Genomic DNA, 24,323 nt, shown 5'->3' with positions numbered 1-24,323 from the left:
GAAACTTATGCAAATGAGGAGCGATTTTTCCTGGCGGCGGCCAATGAGATTGTTTGGTGTCGTCTTTGACGGTTTGAAAATTGTAGGACTGTATGCTATTTCCACACGCTACACCACGCCCACTCAAAGCGATGGAATTTGGTTGCGTCGCTGGTATGGATTCGCACCGTTATGAATTCCCTAACTGAAATAAATGAGCACAACCTTAATGTTTTTTGGACCTCATTCCAGCTGTAGGGTGCTTTAAAACAGAAGGCTGTCTTCCCCAGTTTTGTGTTGGCATGTATGATTTATTCTGAAATACGAAAGTGCTAAGAAGTCATACTTCAGTTCTCAAACTAAATAGGGTTTAACAAATTGACTAGATGTATTGTTAAATGACAATATTTTCAATTTCAACGTTTAAAGGACCAAGTTAGCTATAGAGTGGCTAGATCGAAATCGTTAACTTCTGAGTTTTGTTTTTTAATAATACATTAGACATTTACCTGACAACGGGATTGATAAAAATGCACATTATATTACATTTATATGACAACATAGATTTTTCTTGGAAAGGCAGGAAAATACAACGTGTATATGTGTAAATAAGCTAGGTCGTCATACTGTTTAGTTAGCTATGCTTTCTAGCCAATAGCCTACTAGCCAGCCTACTTGCTTTCAATCTCGACAACAATAAAATTAAGATCAAATTGGTAGCTGGCTCACTATGGAACTTTTTTTTATCAACATTCAAACTTCAAAAGCTGGATTAAATCACACAGCATAGATTCCACTTACAGGTTGGGGTTGTGACAGCTAGAACTTCCCCTCTCTTCAGTATCAAAAACTGAGCAAAGCCTGCTCAATATTGTCCCCGTTTTGAGATAATGTCCTGGGTAAAATGTGCAGACCACACTAACAACTTTAAAATAATGTTGTTCGAGATCCTGTTAAAGACAAACATGGCCGATGACAGTTCAGTCCTTTGGAAAGGTTATGAAAAGTGGTGATGCAGCCTGGAACGATACCTGATGAACTGCTGAAGCTGTGCAGATCAATCAAGAAAGTGGGCGGGGGGTATGTTCAGATTGGGGGCGTATTAATGACAAAATATAGTTACAACACAGTGCAGGTTTGTTGGAATTGGCCTGTTTTACCTCCTTCTTTTGCATATCAGGGATTTGCATGTGAAGGACGACACAAAAGTGTTTTTACATTCACTGAAGGTGAATTCCATACACAATACTCTCCTTATTTAACTATGTTGAGGTCAATTCAGTTTTCCATTCTATTGCACCTTTAACTATAACTGCTCAACACTACTAGGCCATTGCTACTCTTGTTTCATGATCCCCTATTTCCAATGTAAAAGTCCTCAAGACTGAATACATCTGAGTAAATCTCAATAACATTGCCTAAGCAACAAAACAGGGACAGGATTTTTTTTGTGTCACGTCACGTTGTCAAAGTTGTAGTACAGGAACCAGATTAAATTACAGGACTCTTATATCCATTCAAAACAACAACCCGGATGTTATTGCTCTGATCAAAGTGTTTCGCTGAAGTGAAGCAGCAAAACTTCCCACGTTATTGTCAGATCTATTTCAGTTAGCCAACATTTAGGCTATATGTTACTTTTATTTGAGAGGTTGCTCAGCACATACTTTGTTGCTTTTGCAGGATTATTAGCTAGCTACCAAATCTGATTAAGCAGGGAGCTGATCCTCTGTGGCGCGTTTCTCTCCATTGAAAAATGTCTGCGGAGGAGGCGGACAAAACCACGACGACTGATGCTAGCGCAGGTGACGAGGAAGAAGAATGGCTTTATGGAGGTCTGTTATATTTTTTGTTATACTAGCTTTTATGGCAATCCGAGATGGAGGTTGCATGTTTCTATTTTTTGGGAATCATCACTTTGCTCAACATGTTGGTGCTACGTGAGCTAACGTTTGCTAATGAAGCTAGTCATTTTGAATGCAACAAGCTTTAGCAATAGCAAGGTGCATGCTAGTTGCACCAAGAATAAGTTGGTTTCGTTCACCTCTGAAAGCTTTGTCGGAATGCGACGATCGTTTTTTAAACTGGGTTAATGCTGCACGTTGGTCTCACTCGATTGTTCGTTTCCCACTAATAAAGTAACTCGTGTCCCATGTCTTGGGGAGTTGCAGAATTTACATGGTTAGCTAGCTTGCTAAGCGCTGTTCACCAAAGCTACATTGTCATTTTGGTTGTATGATTAACCTTGTATGATTACACGTTATATCGGGAGTGATATTGCAACAGGTAATCCGTGCTATATTCACGAAAACATTGAACAGGTCACATGCATACTTTGAAAGTAGTTAAAACTCCTGTGTTATGTTTTTGTAATCTGTGATACGACAGCAGAACTTCCCAGCTATCGTGGACTGCTCGAGTGTAACAACAATTTTCCCTCCTACTGTTCCATATTGTACCCCAATATTGTTCGCAAGAACTGTTGCCTATTAGTAGAATGTGGTTTAGTAACCCAAATTGTATTCCCAACTGCATTTATTGCAATGGCTGTACTGATCAAAAATGAATCTGCCCGAAAACAGTAACCATACATTGTCTTCTAACGATCATTGTTGCTGAATTAAAGGCTTTCTTTATTTCTGTTGCATGTAGATGAAAGTGAAAATAAGGACAATGAAGAGGAAGAAGCAAAACTGACAGCAGCTGTAAGGTGGGTCACTGTGAGCTGTTGTTTTGATGGGTCATTCTCAATCTTCACTGTTCGTGTTCTGGATGGCAAACATTTATTTTAAAGGTTTTTGTGTTTTGTTTTTCAGTGCACCTCCACCTGCCCCGGTCACAGAGGAAGCCACTGGCAATGGAGTGGCCAATGAGGTAATACTCTTTCTGTTGACACTGTACAGATGTTCATTTTCATCAGGAGGTCTGCTCCCTAGGATTCAAGTCCATTATCTTTATGTTGTTAGCACCTTGCCCTTCAAGTTTTCATGATTGTCTCATCAGAAGGAAACACCTGCTGCTGCTGCTGCTGATGATGAGGACAGCGACAGTGACAGTGATGATGATGACGACGACGTGCGAGTCACCATTGGTGACATTAAGACTGGAGCTCCACAGTATACGTAAGTGTCACATTTAGTTGCTCACATGTGATGAGAAGTTTTACTGCATTCAACATTTTGCTCAACCAGTGTTCTATCTTGTAGGACTTATGGAGCCACACCAGTTAACCTCAACATAAAGACGGGTAGCAGACCCTATGGGGCAGGTACGCGCTTTCAGTTCTTAAGCTAACGCTACAGCCAAAAACTTCATCAGCACAATATTTCTGTAGCCTTCCATTCCAGCCTGAGGTAGTTTATTGACTTGTGCAATTGAGTAATGACAGGCTTGTAACTTCCATAACTTAAAAAGAGAATAGCCAAATGCTATAATGTGCAATATGATGCATGAACTGAATACATGTTGGATTTGTGCCCAGCAGCTTCCAAGCTGAAGGGGGTAGACCTGGATGCCCCTGGCAACATTAATGGCGTTCCAGTACTGGAGGCTGAGATGGAGTCCTTTGAGGAGAAACCTTGGCGGAAACCAGGTGAGTGTGGGCTGGATATATGTGCTTGTTCATGGCAGTAAAGGCCCTTCCATGAGTGATTGTAGCACAGAGCTCACTACAGAGCCTTTGGCATCATCATGATCTGATTGTAGAGCTCGAGGAGTGCACAGTAAACAAATTAAGCAATCAATACAAAAATGTAAACGCTTAATGAAAACGCTTGCCATACACTTTCCTTTAATCTGATGGAAGAGCCAAAAGGAAATAAATATATTTGCACACTATGTCTTTACAGTATGCCAATGATATTATGAACTTAAGTTATATTAGTTTTATTGTTAAAGAGTCACGGCTGGTGTTGTGATTTACCATCTTTATGCAGTGTTTCTGTGAGGGGGAAAAATGCAAAGTAATTTTTTTTTGTTGCAAATACTTTTTTCTTACCTAGGTGCCGACCTTTCCGACTACTTTAACTATGGCTTCAATGAGGATACTTGGAAAGCTTACTGTGAGAAACAGAAGAGACTTCGTATGGGTTTGGATGTCATGAACATGTCCTCAACTACCAGCAAAATCACAGTAGGCTATATCAATGTTTCATCTGTCTTAATACCCCAGGTCTCCTTTCTCCCTGTGAACAACTGTTCTCAAAATGTCCCGTAGTTTACTCAATAACTAACATTTTGTCATTGTGGACTCAACTTCCTGTATACATACTGTATTACAAGGCTGCCTGTCAGTGGTGGACAAATTAACTTCCTTGCAGAATGTCAGTGACCAGGTAGAACTGGTCACCATTCACTTCCTTGGTAGAGAAAAAGGACTGTGCCGTGGAGAGACGCACCACTGTCATCTCATTGTGCATTACAAAGATAAAGGATCCTAGTTTGGTATTGCTCTGACATGAGGATGAGTAGATGACACCTTATTTCTGGGTGAACTATGTCTTACCATCTAATGATCTAACTGATCATGTTTATAGCCTCTTGGCTTTCCAATCATCTGAAGACCATGCCCCACCATATCCATGTCATGTTATTCCTTTCCTTTAGGTACAGCAGGGGCGGACAGGAAATACTGAAAAAGATGTGGTGAACCTCACTCCCCACACTATCAAGCCAGACTTCAGTACCCCAGCAAGCATGTACAAATCTGCAATAAACACAACCAGGTAGGAAGCCATCTCTGACCAAAAGAGGAACCCCCTTAACCACATGTATAGAGCCAACATTTGGACTGTCTGGTCTCTGCCTCCATGAATGACCAGCAGACAAATTTAAACTATTTGGTAGAATAAAATTGTAAGAATCAACAACTCTCTCTCCCCCCCCCCCCCCCTGGTCCCCTCAGATATCTGTTTCTATACATTTTTTCCACATTAATCTACTTTTTAAATAGTTAGTTATAGCTAGATATGTATTGTTGTGTAAATATAAAAGGTGGATGTGTTGGCACTCTTGGCAATCTGCAGACTAAATGAATAACCATTATTCCCTTTAACATCCAAAAATTATAGAAATCCTGAGAGGTTAGATACCTCGATTCATGGGTCTGTCTGGGATGGGGCAAACCTTGACTTTTCAAAGTAAGCAATTTATAATACTCTTGAGTGTTTACCTGAATAATCTGCTCAAATATGCCAGGTGATCAGGGCAATCCCTCAGACTTAGTCCACAGTTTTCATTTTCATCTTTAAGTGATAAATACAGTGTAATAGGATTTGAATATGAAAAGGATCAGGAGCAGGGAATAGTGGGAACAAACCACAGATAGGTGAAGTTGAAGCCCATCTTGGGGAGCTGTTAGTTTGCAGCAATAGTTTCATATATTGTTTAAAAAGGAAAGATGTGAAATGTGTTGACAGGTCAGTGTGTATATGTAAGGGATAATGTATAGAACGCAGGACATTGTCGGGAAAATAAGCCCCGACAGGGCGAACAGCACCCCGACGCGAAGCGGAGTGGTGTTGATTCACCGTGAAGGGGCTTATTTTCCCGACAATGACCGGCGTTCTATACATTATCCCGCTTATTATCAAGTCAAGTCAAGTCAAGTCAAGTGTACTTTATTGTCAAAAATCTATGTAACAGGGTTAGCACAGAAGTTTGAAATTGCGTTTGACCAGTCTCCAATGTGCAGTTTAAAACATTTAAATAAGACATTGACAAAATCTCTCTCTCACACACACACACACACACACACACACACACACAAACATTTAAATAAGACATTGACAATAATCTCTCTCTCACACAGACTCTCACTCACACACACATACATATTATACGGCTAAAACTAAAAAAAATAACTTAACACAGTGTGTCTTTTTACAATGTATTTGTTTTTGTTTCTATACGTAGTGTTAAAAAGCAGAGAAATAGTTCGCCAAAGATGTTGAACTTCAAAGACAGTTGAACATTCTTTAGAACACAGCTGCTCAACCGTCCGCTGAAACTCCCTTGATAAGTTACCGTACTACTTGCGGAGTGCTACGAAAGATGTGAATCAGAGGCAAAAAGGCCACTTTCCTTGACAGCGGTCATTAACTGCATAGCAACGGTCAGTTATCGGAAAATAGTTGACCGCAGAACGTTGGGAAGCCCCATTCAAGTGAATGGAGCATTCTTCAGCATTAAGAAGAGCCGTGTAATAACTGTCTAACACCACCGTCTGTGACTGTGGTGCTGTTGTGTCCAGGGAGAGGTAGTGGTAACTCTTCTCCCCCCTCTGCTCATGCGCCCTTAGGATTTCCCCTCCACAGTGGGTAGGCCCTCCCAATCAGGATATGTCCTACTATACGTAAGTGGCCGTGGGCGTGTTCGGAGGAGTGGCATTGTCATTACATTTACATTCAGTCATTTAGCAGACGCTTTTATCCGAAGCGTCTTACAATGATGTATACATTTTACATTTACACTGATGGCACACTGCACATCAGGAGAAAATAGGGGTTCAGTGTCTTGCTCAAGGACTAGCAACCTTCTGATTACTAGATGACTTCTCTACCTACTGTACCACTGTCATCACAGGGGCTGAGAGTCCTAATGCAAATGTAGACTGTTACTCATGCGTTACCGTGACGCCAGTTCCGTGACAGGCACCGATCTATTCTACTGTTGATCGTTTCATTGAAGTTACCCGGCATACACATTTTTTTTTTGTAGATCAAAATAATGGTTGCACCATCTCCACCAGGTCTATGCCTGACTGGACCATCAGCATGGGATCACTCATTACAAAACATATTCTGACCTTGCACATCATAATGGAGGCATCTCCTGTGCACCAGTATAATGCTGTGTTTACCCGTGTGCCAGTGCATGCCTGTGTTGACACTGAGATCTTGAGAGTTGTGGTTTCCGGGGGATGTGTGCATGTTCGGTGCCCTCTGAGTGTGTTTGCGCACCGCTCTGTTTGGATGTGGTTTTCATGACTTTTTGTGCTGCAGGTGTCCTAGGCAAGTTGATCATTGGAGGTACCTCCATTGTGCATGTTTGTTGTTTTCTTAGGAAATCAACTGGCACCATTGATGTCATTGGGGGGGGGACTGCAACCATTAGCCGTGTTGAGGGAAGGCGCCGCCACAACCAAGAAGGGAACAATATCCAGGTAAACAGAAAATACTGAAAAACAACTTTTCACAGATTAAAGGAAGTTTAATGTATCTATCCATTTCTCATCATATTCAGGATAGGACTGTTAGCCAGAATGGAAGAACAACATTCTGAATGCCATAACATTAGTTAGTTTGTGTTTAGAGATACTCCTTCAACCAGACTTGAGAGATCTTCTCAGTTAAGCATATCTTGCAGTGTATTGAGTTGTGTATCCTAAAAGAGCTATCTTGGAACCGTTGAACCCAAGCAGTGGAATTTATGGGGAACATCTGAGTTCCTCAACAGCTGGTATTCCACATGGTATAGTATGACATAGTATTGATGTTTCGGTGAACTTTAAGAAAGAGCTTATCAGTTAACAAATCATTTTTCATTTTAGAAGAAAACTGTTCTGCTCCTCCTTTCATTGTCTCATCATGATCTACTGTACCGATAGATGTTGCCTTGTTATCCACGCAGTGTAGCGGAAGGCTAATATCCTCTGCTCCTCGGCAGGTTATCTCTGAACACTCCTCCTCTGACGCTGAGCCGACGCCGGCCAAGATGCCCCCGTTCTTCCCGCCAGGACCCCTGCCGCCCAACATACCGCCCCCTCCATTCCTGCCCCCACCGCCCAATGTCAGCAACGCCCCTCCACTCATCCCGCCGCCCAGTGAGTTCCTCCACTCTTCGCTATTCGTCTGCCACACTCTCATTCTCTGTTGGTTGTTGTTAGTGTCGCTTTTTTGATATAGGATATGTGAGCAGTATGATTAAATGAGACATGAGATATCGACAGTGTTTGTATAAAGGCACACTTAGTGTTGAAGTTTGAAGAATGGCCATGTTTGTAGGTACTCTGTTGTAACAGAAACCACTGATTGTTTTGTCATAGGAATTCCCATCACTGTTCCTCCTCCTGGTAAGGCCTCTTGACCACACACATTTAAACAATATTTAATACAACATAAAACAATAGTGAAGTGTGTTTTAGACATACAATAACTGCTTCATACTGAGCAGACGATGTCGCGTATGTACTGAGCTAATAACTGTGTTGTGATCAAAGGTTTCCCTCCTCCACCTGGTGGCCCACCTCCGTCCCTCATGCCCACAATGGACAAGTAAGTCACTTCCCAACCACGGCTGAAGTCAGTCTGCTTATCCGTACGCTTCGCAGTCTGTTCACTTGAAGGTGTTTGTGGTTTTACATTTAAGGTGGTTTGTCTTGGCCATTTTTATAATGACTGTTCATTATGTAAATGTACTCTTTTAACACGACTATCGTCATTCAAATTAAGCTGTGCTTACTTTGCCCTGGAAATCGGTGCTCATTGTTACTGTAACCATTCCGTTCTGTGAGCTAAAATGAGCTTATACTATTGTTTGTGACTTGAAAGTGTATGTTAAGGTTCTCTCTTACGCCTCATACGAGTGTGACCTCTCATTGGTAACTTTCTTCACATGTACGCATCATCTCTAACATGGTACCCCTTCCATGTTTCCTCCGCCCTCAGCAAGGGTGTGAGGGTGAATTCAGTGATCCCACCCCAGCACACAGAACTCCTCTTTGTTGGCGTCTGCAGAACTAACCTCCCCTCCGTGTGTAGTGTAGGGAGTTTGGCCGGCATATGCCGGCTGCTTCGCTACAGAGGCAGTGCGAAAGAGAGCAGCAGGGAGAGAGAGTACAGCATTCTGATCCAAGCAGCAGAGGCAGAGTCCAGGAGGTTGCTAAGGCAAGGCAGAGAGAGAGACTGAGACTGTGGTCACACACAGTCTGTGTATGAGGTGGTTGGAAAGGATGAGTATTAAAGGTTACATAGGGAGTAATGATTGCTGCTCAGATGGCTAGTTTTAAACAAAATCACAAATGAGCCTCAGGTTTGGGATAAATTGATTTTCCCTACAGCTTAAATGGCTACTTTTTAATTAGACATGTTTCAACTGAAAAATGGAAAAGCCAGGATGTGTAGATATTTAAGTTTGACGCAAGCTTTAAAGTCAGTGGTTCTGTCTTACAGCAGTGGGCATCCTGGAGGCTATGATGGTCGGTCGGTCCCCCCATACCCTTTCCCTGGAGGTGAGTGGCACCGCTCAATGGAACGGCTTAACATTCTTACTTTCACTGTTCAGGGAACATAAACACTTTGACTTTGACTTGAAGTGAAATGTGATCAGTAACTTTGACTGGTTTTAATGAAATTCTGTGCTAAAGCTAAGTACCCAGATGCCAACTACAACCAAAGCACCTCTTGTTATTACTACTGTTAGTGTCCTTGTCTCAACGTCTTTCTCTGGCTCTTTGTCTTGTCAGGTGGCTATCCACCTCCCATGCCTGGGACGGTCCAGCCATGGCCCCCCACCATGATGGACAACTCCAAGCAGTGGGATTATTACCCTCGACGCGAGAAGGAGCGTGAAAAAGAGAGAGACCGCGAACGGCCGAGAGAGAGAACCCATGAGAGGGAGAGGGAGCGGGAGCGTGAGCACAGCCCTTCAGCCATGGCTTATAACAGGTATTTTGGAAAGTGCCCTCAATTATATACAGTAGCCAGTACTGATACCAACATCATCAGAGGTTGTATTGTGAGGTATTATCGAACATGAGATGAGACTGTGCTTCAAGTGAACGGAGGGCTTTTTTTTGTGCAGTGACGAGGAACGGTACCGGTACCGTGACTACCCTGAGCGTGGTGGTGGAGGAGGTGGTGGTGGTGGTGGAGGAGGTGGCGGTGGTGGAGGCGGGGGAGGGGGCGGCGGCGGCGGCGGAGGCTACGAGCGACACCGTGAGCGATCCAGCCGAGAGAAAGAGGAGAGAGGACACAGAGAGAGGCGACACAGAGAAAAAGAAGAGAGACCACATAAGTCCTCCAGAAGGTATCGTATTGTACCCACACTTTTTTTGTCAACAAATGCAGTGTCTGATTCATTCCAATATTCGCTTTGTTCACCATATTCACCTGGTGTGACTAGTTCTCACCTAAGTCATTCTAACGCAGCTTATTGTAGTCTGACATTCAAAAGACATCTATAATAATAATAATTCATTTTATTTTTAACGCACTTTTCATTCAAAAGAATCTGAGTGCCTACATACATCTGACAAATAGTATTGTTAGCCGTTCACATGATGAGTTATGATTGCCTGAGAAACCAAACCCATCGAGAGCAGGCACACATCTTTTCTGTGATGGGGTCACTGTGTTTGGTTACAGCAGCAGCAGGAGGCGGCATGACAGTGAAGAAGGGGACAGCCACCGCCGGCACAAGCACAAGAAATCCAAGCGCAGCAAAGAGGGCAAGGAGCCCAGCGAGGAGCGAGCCGGGGACCAGGAAAACCAGGAGACCATGGAGTGAACCCGCGCCCGTGCCCCGCTCCCCATCTACCCCCATCTCTACGTCTCATGAATTTGCGTCGCGTCTTTGGTTCTCCACCATGTCTTTCCATGGAGCACTGTCATTGATTCTGAATCATGCCTGGAGAGAGTCGCTGCCCCACCACCACCACCACGCCAAATGCCATTGGTCTTCATCGAAGTTAATTGTCATTTCTGAGAGATTGTTTTTGTTTGTTCTCTCAAACGTACCATGTAGATGTCATGTTAAATTGGTTTAAAAAAACGGAAAAGCAATGTATTTTGAGTGTGTTTTCTTGTCGCAGTTGTTCATATATGAGTTTAGGAAAAATGAAAACTCATTCTTGACTGAATCCTTGTTCAAGGAAACAAGGGTCTGACTGACTTATGTCCATAACCCAAATCAACAGATCAATGCAGGCTGCAGCTGATAAAATGAAAATTGTTGACAAAATATTAACGGCAAAAATAGAAGAATCACTCATGTTTAAGGTTATTTTTATTATGGTTCATACATAAATATTCTAAAAACCAGAAAAAATAGGTTTTGGGGGTTAGGACAAAAAGACAAAGCAAAGTGAGAGACGTGGACATAAACATGGAAGCCTCTGCATCCGTACTCAGACACACCATGTGGCAATCAACCACCACCTAAAAAAGGAACCAAAACAATGTGGTGCAACGTCTCATAACCAAGTCTTTCGAAATGGCCTCACTCCAGTCATGTCTATGAGATCTTAAGCCTCAAGGTGTCTGAGTGTGTGTATTGCTCATTAGGAAGATTCTAATCTGACACAGTTCAACACTAAAATCCTCATCGGCTTGTATTAATGAAAGCTCTGAAGCTTTACCTCACACCTTTAAAGCCTGAGTGGGACGCCATCCTCTGGCGATCAGTTGCAGGTCTGGCAGCTTCTGCTAAGTAAGCTTTCCTATAACTACTGAGGACAAGGTCCATAGATACAAATAAAGGAAAATATCCTGCACTATAGACAGTGCTCATACATAAATGTTTATATTTTAAGACATGGATACAGCAAGATACCCTTCAGTTGACTTGGGACTAGTAATAAACATTTAGAAATACAAAATTGACAATGGCTTCTCGTATTGAGGTCCCTCCTGAAAAAAACTTGGGGAACCAGTTTGGTATAAAGATATGATCTGTGGGGGCTTACTCTGCATGTCATACTTGTGTTCAATTTGCAAAAATAATAAGTCATTCTTCTATGTTGTACATATTTATTAATGAATTTATTTATTCTTCCTCTGTATTAGGAACCAGCCAACCGCTCTATTCTGCATGACTTTCCAAACGTACAGAGAAAAGTACACACACCCACGCACACAAAGACACATTCAAATAACTCAACGACAAACTTCATGACAAAAATTGCTGCCCTTCTTTCTGAGCAGGTAAACAGAAGATCCAAATACTACTAAAAAGAATTAGAAAATTAGAGATGCATAGAGAGATCAAAAGATGGGGGAAGGAAAACTATATTGGGGAGGAATTATATTTGGGGTGGGGGGGGTAAGAAGAAATCCATTCTGTGCTGCATCATTGTTCAGTGGTGCACTGAGTCACTTGAAAAATAACCACCTGAAAGATTTGTGACAAAGAGGGTAGAGGGAGGAAGAGGTCTTTGTCAAACATCCAGGTAGTTGCAGTCATTGTGTGATTGTCTCTTAACAGTTTGTGTGTGGGGGGAAAGAGGGGGGCATGAGAATATGTGTTTGGGGAAATTAGGGTAGATGTATTGTGCAGAGGCTCCTCCGGCCTGGCTCCTCCTCAGATGATCACCCATATTCTAGCCTGCTCAGTTTCAGGAAGTTGCGTAAAGAGCATTCAAGAAACAGTAGTGCAGCCATGTTGTTGTCTCCTACTCTTCAAAGAGGAGTTGAACAAGAGGGCCAAATTTGTTAAGAGGGTAGTTTGTTTATGAATCAGGTCTGAAGTGCAGAATCGGAGGTAAACACCTCGTGGTGAGATGTAGGAGTCCATCTTTTGTGGCCTTTTCCATGTTCATCCTTACTAGGTGAGTCAAAGTTTGGGGTTTATAAGCCCAAACACATGGATGCCCAGGCAAGCCCCAGCGTTGTGAGTGGTCAAGTGTAAACAGGGGTTGTCGGAGCACAAAGGGTAGAGATTTAAAGAGGCAAAACCAGTTTCTTCTTGAAAAAGGAGTCAAACTGGACAGAGGCCACATGACAACCGTGACAGTACCGAAGCAAGGCACCATGGGCAGACCACACCAGAGGCTCGGGGGACAAGCCTGCATTAGTCAGGTCTGAAGATGGGAATCTTGGGTAGAAACTCTATAAGTATGACCTGGGTAATGAATAAAAGGAAATAATCTATGAGCAAAAACCAAGAGTTTGCAACACTGTCTACCACTCAAACTCAAAGTGTAAATCTGAATTAGTGTGCAGGAAAGTTGGCTTACATATTCCATCATGTTGTTGGTTTCACACTTCCGCTTGCTCAACCTCCAGTGTAAACACAACTAGAAATATAACAAAGTAACAATGCATTCAAAACCAAGAACTATGACACAAATTCTATGCAGTGCTTTCAGTGAATACTCCACAAAATGATTACCTTATTATACAGTCTGCTGTTTTCCCATTCCAACAACTTTTCTATAGACCTGCGAGTCTGAACAGTAGACAAAAAGGAATGGTTGACATATATTAGACAGTGCTACAAACGTGCACGGATATAAACATAATGAGGTATTAAAGCGAGAGAACTTACTCTCTTGCTAAGGCAGATGACAGGCCACAAACTGAAGCCTAGCGTGCAACAGCAGCACAGGCACCCGCACAAAAGCCAGCGGACGTTCACCGGCAAAGTTTTCTTCAAACAGCCATTCACTCGGTTGATGCTGGCTTTGAATTCTTCGGGTGCGACCTAGTCATCACACGCACCCAAAATGTATCAAAGATATGACCTCAAATACAATAAGCTACTAACTTTACAGGCATTAATAATACACTGCAAAACCTCTTGTAACTCTCCCTTGTACGTCGATTTGGACAAAAGCGTCTGCTAAATGACTAAATGTATGTAAATTGTAACTATAACATTAGTGCTATCTCACCTTCCCAGTAAGCGCAGAAGGGACCTCTGACTCAAATTTATTGCTGAGCCCAAACCTAGGGTGGGGAGAAAGACAAATTAGGAAAGCTGCTGATCTTTGGATATCTGATATTAAGTTATCTGACACGCATACGTAACATTAGATTGCTTCCATATATAAAAATGTAACGGTCTCTCAGTTTATGCAGCTAGTCAACGGGGTGTAGCAGAATTTCTCTAATTTAGCAGGGTGCCTGATCTATGGTCAATGTGGACAGTGTTCTGTGAGTTTGACGTAACATACAATGTGGCCAGACCTCGTTAACAGATATCAGATATACTAGAGTAAAATTCAACTTGCCTAAGACCAAATACCTTTGCAAATTCTAAGTGACAGCTAGCAATTTCATCTACCTTTACTTTAATCTTCTGGCTAGCCGTACTTTAAGCAACAGCAGCGACAGAGGTGCGTTGAATTTGGGGAAATATTTTGAGACCAAACTGAAGAGACCACTCTACCTGCAGTATATTTTACTGAACACATCAGGTACCGTTAGCAGGACTTGATTAGTTTATCATAGCTAACATTCACATTTCTCAGTCAACATTCCCTAGCTAGCGTTAGCAAACACCAAGCTATCCGAGAAGACTCATATGCTGGGACCTTGAGGGGGACAGTTACCATTACTGGTCTTGATCAACAGATCACCGCTTTGCACCTAAACCAAAGTAGAAACCATCATGTCACGACTTAAATTAAACCACTTTCCATCACTTGAACCTCTCCGGTATCTTACACAGTGACGTGGCCGGATCCGCGCACTACCACCGGGTCCGGAGCATACTTTAGTAGCTGCTCCTCCGCGGCCCTGTCTTCGTCCTCCTCTTCTTCCTCCTCCTCTTCGTAGATCTCGTCAAAGTCCTCCATCATTGCTTTTCTCGGCTTCTCGCTTCTCGGAAGAAGCACCGAGGTAGATAGTTTCTCAAACACTGAGACAAGCTCCCTATCAAAAATTCGTTGCACCAAGACAAAACGGAAAAAAGTACGGGTACGGGTAAACTACGAACCAAAACATCAACATCCGCCGCGATTCTACCGAGATGAAGGTAATGTCGCGAGAAGAACGTATTTGCGTCACTACATACAATGCGTCACTACGTATCCAGATGTTACAATTATGTTTATAAAGATTGTTTAATTAACAAAGTGCTTAAGAGTTACAAAAACTAACTTCCATGAAATAATGAAACAGAAGACGTGATGAGAAATGTGTGCAAAGAAAATAGACATAAGTTGCACACTTAAGGAAGAATTAGAGAGAAATTCAATTTGTACCTAAATCTTATCCAACCAAAATGAAGTGTAACTCCTGAGAAATTAAAGATTACAAAAGATATAAAAAAAAAATATCAAAGACACAACAGTTAACAATTACATAGACCTACAGCTAGGCCTCAATATGTGGCAGGCATACATATAAATTAAGAATGCCACTAAAATGTCAGGGTCAACATAAAAACTCAACGGTCTCAATGAGGAGCTTAAATGTATAGCTGTAGGATTGTTTTCTACTGTACCTAGTGTTTTACCCAGCCTAATGAAGGGATTCTGTATACGTTGTACTGTTTCTGGTTGTTGACAATCTTGACATAACGTAGATATGACGTAGATGCTTTCCCTTTAATATTAAGTGTGCTATTTAAATAGGTGAGGAGTTGGTGTTGATTATTTCCTACCAAACAAAACATTACTTTGCCCCTCAGCGTTCTACTGTACCCTACACTAGAATTGGTTGTCACAAAGATGAACTAATTGTTTGATTGGACACATAAATGACAGCATGAAATACTTTCTTATGGAGTTTTATATGAAAAAATTAAACATATTATATTCGTACCTAACCTTGGAGCCCCTGCAATGAATGGTCGTTTACGCGTCCCTGTACAGCTCGCTCACCCTCCCGAGGACTCTTGCATCGCTGAGGGACATTTGTTCATAATGTCCCGAATATCAAGGCACTGGATTCAAACTTATGCCCTAGCCTCCAAAAAAGCAGTTTTAAAGGTAAGATTTAAAATTAATAAGTAAAAAAAGGTTCTGCTTTATCTAGAAATGATCTGGTCAAACAGAACATTTTCCCACTCTTGTATATAATTTACACATGTTGCAATACTAAAAAAAATTGTTTTTAGCATTCTTCAGTTATCATCTTACTTAGTTTTTAATGAAGAATGATGTAATGAAAGAAAAATGTGGTAATCCTTAATATCTGCAGGGCTATTTTTTGTTAAATGATGTAGCTAAGTTTCCCACAATTACTTTTTATTTATATGGTTCACGAGGCAGGTAATTGTAGAAACACTGTAATGGCTATGATATCAGTCTTTGGCTGAGTATCTCTACATGTGGTCTCACCTAGATAAATATGAACATACAGTATATGGTAGCATACAGTACCAGTCAAAAGTTTGGGCACACCTTTAATTTTATGGAGAAGTGTTTTCTTTACTTCTTTATTATTTTCTACATGGTAGATTAATACTGAAGACATTTAAACTACGAAAGAACACATATGGAATGATGTACTAAACAAAAAAAGTGTTATCTACCATGTAGAAAATACTAAAAGTAAAGAAAAAACTTCGGAAAAAAAAGTTTGGAGACAACCCAAGGGAAATGTTCACAAAATGTGGGTCGGAATAATTAAAGCACCTCCTGAAGGTGGGTCTCAAAGGAGAATTGAAAATATGGTTGAAGGTGCATGGGCATGTGGAAGTGTGGGTCGGCTCTTGGAGGGAAAGCCTGTAGGTGTATCCTTATTTGCATTAGTTTTCCATGCACTTCAAGTCTACAATTTCCATGAATTGTCTCCAGACCAGGATCTCTCCTCACAATGTGCGGTCATATCTGGCACTCATGACTAGAACACGTTAACTAATCTGTCAAAATCAGACACAAGGCACAAGATGGACTCGTTTGCATAACTTTATATATTTTGGCATAAATATGAATAAGACAGTGGAGAAAATGCCATTACAGAGAGGGTATCTGTTGGACACACTGGGGACAGGCAGATGGTTACTCATCCCAAACATCTCCATACAGGTTTTTCTTACCTGGGTAGAGTAAGAAAGTGAAGTAAAGGAGAATGCTGTGATCAGACATCACATATAAACATAATTTGTATGAGATTTGCTAAATATCACAATTATGTTACAAAACAAAATACAATTTTTATAGATGCAAATGGACAAGTAGGAGTAGCAATGGAGCTACTGACGTTTCTTCTAGTAACAGATTAGCCCAATGTGTCCCTTGATTTTTCAACATTCCTGGGCCTTTAAAGGAAATTCTTAAACATAGTTTAGAACTCCATTATATCTGAGGACTAGACTCACCATCCTTCAAGGTCGGACTCTTTGAGGGGGGCTTGAGGAGGGTCTCGGACTTCTGAATCATTGTAGTCTCATAGTTCTCACGGTTCTGGTTGCGCAGCTCCTCATAACGGAGGCTCGGTCTCTTGGGCTGCTCCTCATCCACATAAGAAGTTTCTGGAGGAGTGAGTAGGGTGAGGCACTGGTCTCATATTTTCTATATGGTGCAGGCTGCTTAGATATGCCACAGCAAACCAGTTGATCCACATATTCCCCCAAAGATTTTAACAGCAAATATACAGCTCTAAACTTCTCGGATTAAAACCCCAAATATGTTCTTATATTTCTTGTTTTCAACTTAGTCAAACATTCTCTAAACATAGATTTGATCCATGCAGGAATCTAAAAGCATTTTATTCTGGAGATTACAAATGACAACAATAACACTAACATAGACAAAAACGTAATAGAGGGTATGCATTGACGTCATTTTATTACAGAGGTGAGATCAATCTTTTTTCCTTCCTTTCCCTATGGGAGTTTTGTTGAGACTGTTTGTCTTACTCTTTGGAATTGAGTTTTGTTGAGGGATGATCACTGAGCCTTTCAAGCTGAACGCTGCCACCCAGTGGGTGTTACCGCAGTAACTTACGCCTTCAGTGTCATGTGCATACCCTCTATTACATGAGGGATGCTACTTCCAATTATGTGGGCAAATAAGGTGTAAATATCCCCAGGCTTGTGCAAAAATGTTCACTGGCCCATATTTTGTTCTTTCTATTCTATGTTGAACTCTGACATTAAAATAGCATAATAGCATAAAAAATAGCATAATAGCATAAATAGCACATAAAAGTTCAGTTAGGTATGGTGCCGTTGTGCAGGCTAGCTAAATTGGTCTCTTAAGTGCTTTTGCTGTGTGTTTTTGTTGACTCACCTGGGGTAACACGGTCATCCATGGCTCCACTGTACGCTGGTTGACTGTAACTAAAATCACTCTGGGAGGAGAGCGGCCGTTCTTTCTGGTCAGGTGATTGGAACTCAAATACAGACTTATTGGAATCTACGAGCTCAGACTGGTCCTGAGGGAACCTGGAAGTCCACAAAAGAAGTTGTGTGCGTATCAGCGGTTTTAGCAATAGAGGCCTGACTGCAGTGATAGTGCTGGCAATTCAAATGTAAGAGTCTGAAACTTACTGCAATGGAACATGACGCTGTCTTTGTCTAAGAGCATCTCCGAGAGGGGAATTCGGAAGATTTTGAAACTTCTCCTGACATGTCTTCATGTAGGATAGCTTACCCGCTAAGTATCCACATGCGCCAGCAACTAAAGAACATATGCCCACACATATCCACAAACGTATTATATCAGCAATTACATATGGCATCGGCACCAGAACTTTGGTAAACACAACTCAAATGTACTCACATGCTACTTTGGGTAAGGATCCAAACCTTGTGGATGATGTGAGTATTCCTATTCAAAGTAATTCAAATCAATGCTCTGGTGTCCAAACACTTGTGTAAATGAAATGCCAGAGAAGTTATATCACCCCAGCTGTCTAACTAGCACTCTAAACGAGTTAAGGAGATACAAGGAAGACATTACCTCTAGTGACGAGTGCTTGAGTGACAGCCATGCTTATCACTGATATTGGGACAGCTGAGAAATGCAAAATACACAAACTTCAGTGTTTCTGCTGGATATGGATAATGGAGCATTAAACCCGTTAATGTTAAGGTTGTGGTGCTAGCAAAATTACTCACATCTGTACCAGAAGCTCTCTTGGTTACATTCTCTAAACACTCTCTTTTCCTCTTCTGTCGCAACGTAGTCCATACCCACTGGTGGACGCTGCAACAAAGGTACGAAAACATGACAATGCATTAAGACGCTTTAAGCTAAAATAAATCTCAAGTCACAAGGCGAAACCCTTCAATGGATTTTCGTGGTAACGTAATTGTATGAAACCTACCTCTTTTGAAAGCTTTTGTTATTTAGACAGCCGGTTAGCTTTTAATGCATTTTAGCAAAGCCCTTGTATTACATACTGCTTGCCAGAAGTAGAGACAGGTTGGTCTTACACAAGCAATTCTAATTATGTATTCATTGCACCTCTACGTTAGATCACAACAGGCTCACAATTATACCAGAGAAAGCAGGCTCTGATTATACACTCAATGGCATTATCTCTCTAGTTTACTACATTAACCAAGGTAAGATATTCAGCAAGTGCCATGCTGCTAATAAAATATCATTACCCAACACGGCTTGCTCTAAACACTGACATTTTTGTTACCTGGACCACATTCCCTTCACTAGCAGAGTCCGTGAAACCCGAGGAGGCTTGAGACATGTTGAACAGAGTGTCAGTGAACTATTTCTTTCATAGGAAGCGTGTAGCTGTCAAATTAAGGTCACACATCTAATGAGGTGTAATCCGACTTCTAGCAATGACTTCTTCTTCTTTGTCGGTTTACGGCAGCCGGCATCCTTACTGCTACATTGCTGCCACCCTCTGGATCAAGCTATTAAACCACCACCTTGGTGTCTTTCGAGAATAATAATAATAATAAAAAAAACATAATTTTCGTCTTTCATTCGCCCGAATTTTTTTAACCCATACTTCAATCAAACCAGTCAGCTTTATTTCTGTAAACTTCTCTTTTCTCTCTGCCTTGTACCACTTGAATGACATAAAGATAAAAGGTCTTTTTAGAAGACGCTTTGTTTTATCAAGCCTTAGGAGAGAATTCTTGTAGGCTTATTGTTTCTGGTTGTTGACGCTTTTGACATAACCCGTGTGCTTTCCTATAACATTAAGTGTGCTATTTAAATAGGTGAGGAGTTGGTATTGATTATGTCCTACCAAACAAAACAATACTTTCCCCCTCAGCGTTAAATAGATTTATATTATGTTTTCCTTTTTAACTGTTTTCTTTTTTCTCAATTTGTAAACCTTTTCAATAATTGGAAGAGTACCTACATTAATGACACCTCAACACCACTCCTTGTTACTCCTGATACTTTTAAGCCTGCTAAACAATTGAATGTTAGATAGCAAACCAAACACCTATATTTATCATTCCTATTCTGACTACACATTAACATTAGCCAGTGGTGTAGTGGTCCCTGAAGAAGTGGGTATACTCTTAAATGTTTTTAGCAGCCCATACAGCACAGGATAAACGCCCTGTTTTAAGAAGTGGGTACACGCAATGCTGACTGAAAAATAAGTGGGTATACTCCATATACCTGCGTATACCGTGGACTACACCACTGACATTAGCTAAGTAATAGGCCTCCCAATCACAATTCTATTGTTGCCATATTTATGAACTTTGCTCAACTTTTAGTACATCTACCCACACGTATGCACTACTAATGGAGAAGAGTCCACTAACCTGGATCTAATTAAAAGTAAATTGTTTCATAATTCCATCTTTGTTCATTGCATTATTTTTATGTTGCAGTATGTCAGTTTCAGGTGGATGAACCAATAATTACGTAATGCAAGAGTATTTATGCTTGTACTCATAACTCCAAAGAAATGCAAATGCATCTGTTGAATGGATATTTTGTGGAGATTATCACTATGCTTCATACCTCATATATCACAGAAAAATTAGTTTTCTCATGTCTGCCAAAGTCGTGGATACCTTTGATCTTGTATGTAGCAGTGGGTTATGTTCATCAAGATTTTGCATGAAAGTTACTGAATAGATTACATGTAAGCTGCTGGTATGTGATAAATCAAACAGTACCTTCCTTACGTAACAAACTAAAATCATGTCACATGTCTGCATTGTGGATTAAATATTGCTTCACTCTTGGTGTGTGTGTGTGTGTGTGTGTGTGTGTGTGTGTGTGTGTGTGTGTGTGTGTGTGTGTGTGTGTGTGTGTGTGTGTGTGTGTGTGTGTGTGTGTGTGTGTATGTGTGTGTGTGTGTGTGTGTTTGTGATTGTGTGAAGATTGTTATGCATTCATTCTTGTAACGCCTTTGATTATTGCTACAGTAGTGGTATTTCAACACAGTTATTCTTCTGCCACCTGGGGTCACTAACTCTCCTTCTCAGAGACGGCACACTACACTACAATGGCTTATACAATAGCTGTGCCCACCTTTCATTTACATCTGGTATTTGCCTGATAATCCATTTAAGGCTAGCCTTATGAACATTAATACATAACTTAAGCACAATATATACTGTTATTCAACCAACTTTACAATAGAATAGAATAGAACATTGATGCAAAGAATTAGGCATGGATTTATATAATTTGCCTCTTGATATGGGCTTTTGTATGTGTCATGATGGAAGTTATGGAAATTTGAATAAAGATTTAAGGCAGCGCTGTATGTGATGTCTTCCATTGTTATCTCTTGTTTTGACTTAGGAATGACTATTTGCATACAGTTTCAGTAGAGAAAGGTGATGCACATAAAGACTAACTCAGGAGGAGACGGCTGTATTATCTTTTAGTCTTCATATGGTCAACAAGAACAACGGCTCCGAAATCGATTAACCATTGCTGGTACAGCATCAAGGTAGGACCATGGTGGTTTCCCTGTATGTTGTTGAAAAACTTTATTAAGGAAATATCTAAAGTTGATGCATATTACATGTAATTTAATCATCAATTAAACTTCATCAGAGAGTCACTTTCAAAATCAGTTACCAGTCCTATAGCATTAGGAAGTTATTCTCATAATATTCAGGCTGTAGTCAAGTGTTACATCACCCAGAGAGCAAACCTGTCCACCACATGTACATTGTCTTATTGTCTGATGTTTGAATCGTAATTACGCAGGACATTTAACTTTAGCTAATGATAATGCACTACAATAGTATTAACAAAAGTGTTTATGGTCTTAGACCCCAGTACTTTATTTTACAATGTACTTACAACCATGCAGGTAATTACTGTATTGACTAGGGAGCATGTCAGCTGCTGCAGGTCAATGCAAGAAATTATATTAATGAAAGGAACTGCAAATAATTACAAGACTTTTACTTCAGAACAAGTTAGAGAAGTAGGCTGGTAACTCTGCAGCACACATTAATGCCACTAATCTGTGATTAAGTGGATCAATCAGCAGGTTCTTTTCCATTTTAAATGGTTCTTAAAAGTGAAACTCTCTTTTTTTATGGTAATTTGTAGGGCATCCTTTTCAAGAAGATCAAAGTTGATCCTCAAACAGGAATTAACCCAGATAAAACCATGGACGCTATCGCACAGGTGTTTGGATTCGGGGACAATGGTAACTCTGAAGAGGAGGAACTGGTAAAGCCTGAGATATATCCTGAAAATGCAACTATCAACCAAATGAATATATTTTTCTTTAACCTTTTTCAGTATGTGAAAGTTAACATAACCAAAAATTCAGCCACACCAGTATCAATCAATCCGGTAGTTGTGGTTGAAGCTGCCACCCAGATTATAGGTTGGGGGACCCTAGTTGTTGAATTGCCTATGTTGCTTTTGGCTTCCTATGCTCTGGTTCGCTTAGTTAAGGGTGAGAACATGGCTCCTGTCTACGTCATCAACCTCCTTGCCACTGATCTTATTCAGCTTGCCATCCGGCCAGCATTCATGTTCTTCCACAGAAGGGCATCCTCCATTTACCTTTCACTACGTAAAGACATGATCTCCAATAGCAATGTCACATCAGCAGCGAAGACAGAAACACTGACACCAGCTGCAATCTTCTATTTTGCTCTGTCAGCTGGAAATGGATTCACGCTCTGCATCGCCTTAGAGCGCTATCTCCTTGTAGCCCACCCGCTCTGGTACCGCTGCAGACGCTCCCTACGTCACTCCCTGCTGGCATCAGTCGTCACCTGGGCAATGGCTGGCTTTTCCATACTGCTCCAGTCACAGCTGGCCCAGGAACGCATGGTTTTCTATTCTCACCCGAACGGATCAGACCGCCGGGCTTCCCTAAACTTCGTGCCCTGTGGTGAATTCTGCTCTGTTCAGTCCCTCATGCTTCTCTTACCCCTTCCCCTCCTGCTCTTCTTCCTCTTCGGTACACACCGCGCGCTTAAAGGATCTTTGTCAGTGTCTGGAGCGGAGCAAAGAAAGATTTTAGGCACGTTAACGCTGGTGCTCGTCAACTACATCGTGCTCTTTTTACCTAGCGTTGTGATGCTGTTAATCACCTACTCTGAGTACTTCATAGGATATAGAGATGTCAGTCAACAGCCTGATCAAACAGTGCTGGGCTTCCTGGACACTGTGGCCCTGGCCTTGATCTATGTGAGCCCCCTGCTGGACACACTACTCTACGTGTTCCTGCGCCGGGATTCCAAGGACACGCTGGAGGCTTTCCCCTGCCTGCGCTGGCTGATGTGCCTCCGAAACAGACACACCTAAGATGGCAGCACTGCTTCCCCTTCTTTTTTTTTAATATTTATTTTTGGGCTTTTTGGACTTTAATCGATAGTTGAAGTGAAGAGTGGGACAGGAAATGAGAGGGAGAAGAGGAGGGGAGTGGACAGGAGAAATGACATCAGGCCAGAATCGAACCTGTGTCTTCCATGGGCATCAAGCCCGAATGTGGTCGGGGTTACTGGTTGCGCCACAGTGCCCCCCAGTACTGCTTTCTCTTCTGAAGGCATCACAAAGACCACAGGCTTCGAATGAGAGCGGTCCAGGCCCAGAGAGCCTCAAGGATATTCCAGGTTGTTAGCTATAGCTGTTTAGTTCTACCTGGTAACTCAGTGCGAGGGCAGCATACACTGAATATGTAGTATGTTATTGGTATATTTATGTTAAGCAGAGCTGTAAAATAAAATGAGAGTGACTCAAAAATATTATTTAATATGACCTAACACGAACTGCCACCACACTATAATTACGTCAAAGCTCTGTGGAAACTTTGGACTTCATCCAGGAAAAGGCTAGTCTCTTTTCCTCCAGTTTCTTTGTGTATAAATAGTCAATTTGAATATTGATCCGCTAAATATAGCAATGCTGTCCTCAACTGCGATTTTCCGATCCCCATTTCCCCCCCCCCACACACACACACACACACAAAGAGAGAAAGAGAGAGAGAGAGAGAGAGAGAGAGACAGAGAGAGAGAGAGAGAGAGAGAGAGAGAGACAGAGAGACAGAGAAAGAGAGACCTTCCACACATCTCATTAGTTTAATTCACTATTTCACTTCTTGAAATGTTTGATTTTTGAAGTTCAAATGTAATTATTTATGGTTTCTTATTCATTTTCAACATTACCCACCACATAAAGATGGTATTGTAAAGTAAAGTATACATCATTTTTATAATAGTTTTATTATAATACTCTAACTTCAACTTGAATAAATAGTGACTGTTGAAAAAAAAATGATGCAGCCAGTCTTAGTTTTTACCGAATGTTC

At 41.3% G+C, this 24,323-nt stretch overlaps 3 protein-coding genes across 3 annotated transcripts; 1 reads left to right on the top strand and 2 right to left on the bottom strand.

Annotated features, from left to right (window-relative positions):
* The first annotated feature begins 1,535 nt into the window (after nt 1-1,535).
* Nucleotides 1,536-10,617, top strand: fip1l1b (FIP1 like 1b). Its single transcript, XM_080859052.1, has 18 exons — nt 1,536-1,814; nt 2,632-2,689; nt 2,796-2,853; nt 2,983-3,101; nt 3,186-3,247; nt 3,464-3,571; nt 3,981-4,111; nt 4,585-4,703; nt 5,049-5,117; nt 6,278-6,331; nt 7,042-7,141; nt 7,645-7,801; nt 8,024-8,050; nt 8,198-8,252; nt 9,150-9,208; nt 9,443-9,644; nt 9,781-10,005; nt 10,344-10,617. Exons 1-18 carry the CDS (start codon nt 1,736-1,738, stop codon nt 10,483-10,485), a joined length of 1,824 nt encoding a protein of 607 aa, XP_080715178.1. The 5' UTR covers nt 1,536-1,735; the 3' UTR covers nt 10,486-10,617.
* Nucleotides 10,618-11,771: 1,154 nt separating this feature from the next.
* chic2 (cysteine-rich hydrophobic domain 2) lies at nt 11,772-14,645 on the bottom strand. Its single transcript, XM_080859507.1, has 6 exons — nt 14,364-14,645; nt 13,589-13,643; nt 13,243-13,398; nt 13,087-13,143; nt 12,932-12,991; nt 11,772-12,816 (listed from the first exon to the last, which is right to left on the bottom strand). Exons 1-6 carry the CDS (start codon nt 14,495-14,497, stop codon nt 12,766-12,768), a joined length of 513 nt encoding a protein of 170 aa, XP_080715633.1. The 5' UTR covers nt 14,498-14,645; the 3' UTR covers nt 11,772-12,765.
* A 1,914-nt stretch (nt 14,646-16,559) lies between these two features.
* Nucleotides 16,560-19,392, bottom strand: LOC308381437 (OCIA domain-containing protein 1). The gene is made up of 8 exons (XM_080859006.1): nt 19,242-19,392; nt 18,709-18,796; nt 18,551-18,604; nt 18,371-18,418; nt 18,139-18,268; nt 17,879-18,033; nt 16,966-17,118; nt 16,560-16,683 (listed from the first exon to the last, which is right to left on the bottom strand). Exons 1-8 carry the CDS (start codon nt 19,296-19,298, stop codon nt 16,646-16,648), a joined length of 723 nt encoding a protein of 240 aa, XP_080715132.1. The 5' UTR covers nt 19,299-19,392; the 3' UTR covers nt 16,560-16,645.
* Between the last annotated feature and the right edge of the window lie 4,931 nt (nt 19,393-24,323).

This window comes from Sprattus sprattus (assembly GCF_963457725.1).
Source record: "Sprattus sprattus genome assembly, chromosome: 20".
NCBI classification, from domain to species: domain Eukaryota; kingdom Metazoa; phylum Chordata; class Actinopteri; order Clupeiformes; family Clupeidae; genus Sprattus; species Sprattus sprattus.
This window is presented reverse-complemented; position numbering and strand designations above follow the sequence as displayed.

Bases quoted from the DNA above. Each gene is read 5' to 3' on its own strand.
- chic2 (XM_080859507.1), bottom strand. From the start codon at position 14,497: ATGATGGAGGACTTTGACGAGATCTACGAAGAGGAGGAGGAAGAAGAG. The intron at 13,399-13,588 runs GTGAGATAGCAC...TGTGATGACTAG, and splicing joins CTTCTGCGCTTACTGGGAAG to GTCGCACCCGAAGAATTCAA. The intron at 12,817-12,931 runs GTAAGCCAACTT...TTCATTACCCAG, and splicing joins CCAACAACATGATGGAATAT to GTCATACTTATAGAGTTTCT.
- fip1l1b (XM_080859052.1), top strand. From the start codon at position 1,736: ATGTCTGCGGAGGAGGCGGACAAAACCACGACGACTGATGCTAGCGCA. The intron at 1,815-2,631 runs GTCTGTTATATT...TGTTGCATGTAG, and splicing joins AGAAGAATGGCTTTATGGAG to ATGAAAGTGAAAATAAGGAC. The intron at 2,690-2,795 runs GTGGGTCACTGT...TTTGTTTTTCAG, and splicing joins AAACTGACAGCAGCTGTAAG to TGCACCTCCACCTGCCCCGG.
- LOC308381437 (XM_080859006.1), bottom strand. From the start codon at position 19,298: ATGTCTCAAGCCTCCTCGGGTTTCACGGACTCTGCTAGTGAAGGGAAT. The intron at 18,797-19,241 runs GTAACAAAAATG...CCTTTGTTGCAG, and splicing joins GTGAAGGGAATGTGGTCCAG to CGTCCACCAGTGGGTATGGA. The intron at 17,119-17,878 runs GTGAGTCAACAA...TCACTCCTCCAG, and splicing joins GGATGACCGTGTTACCCCAG to AAACTTCTTATGTGGATGAG.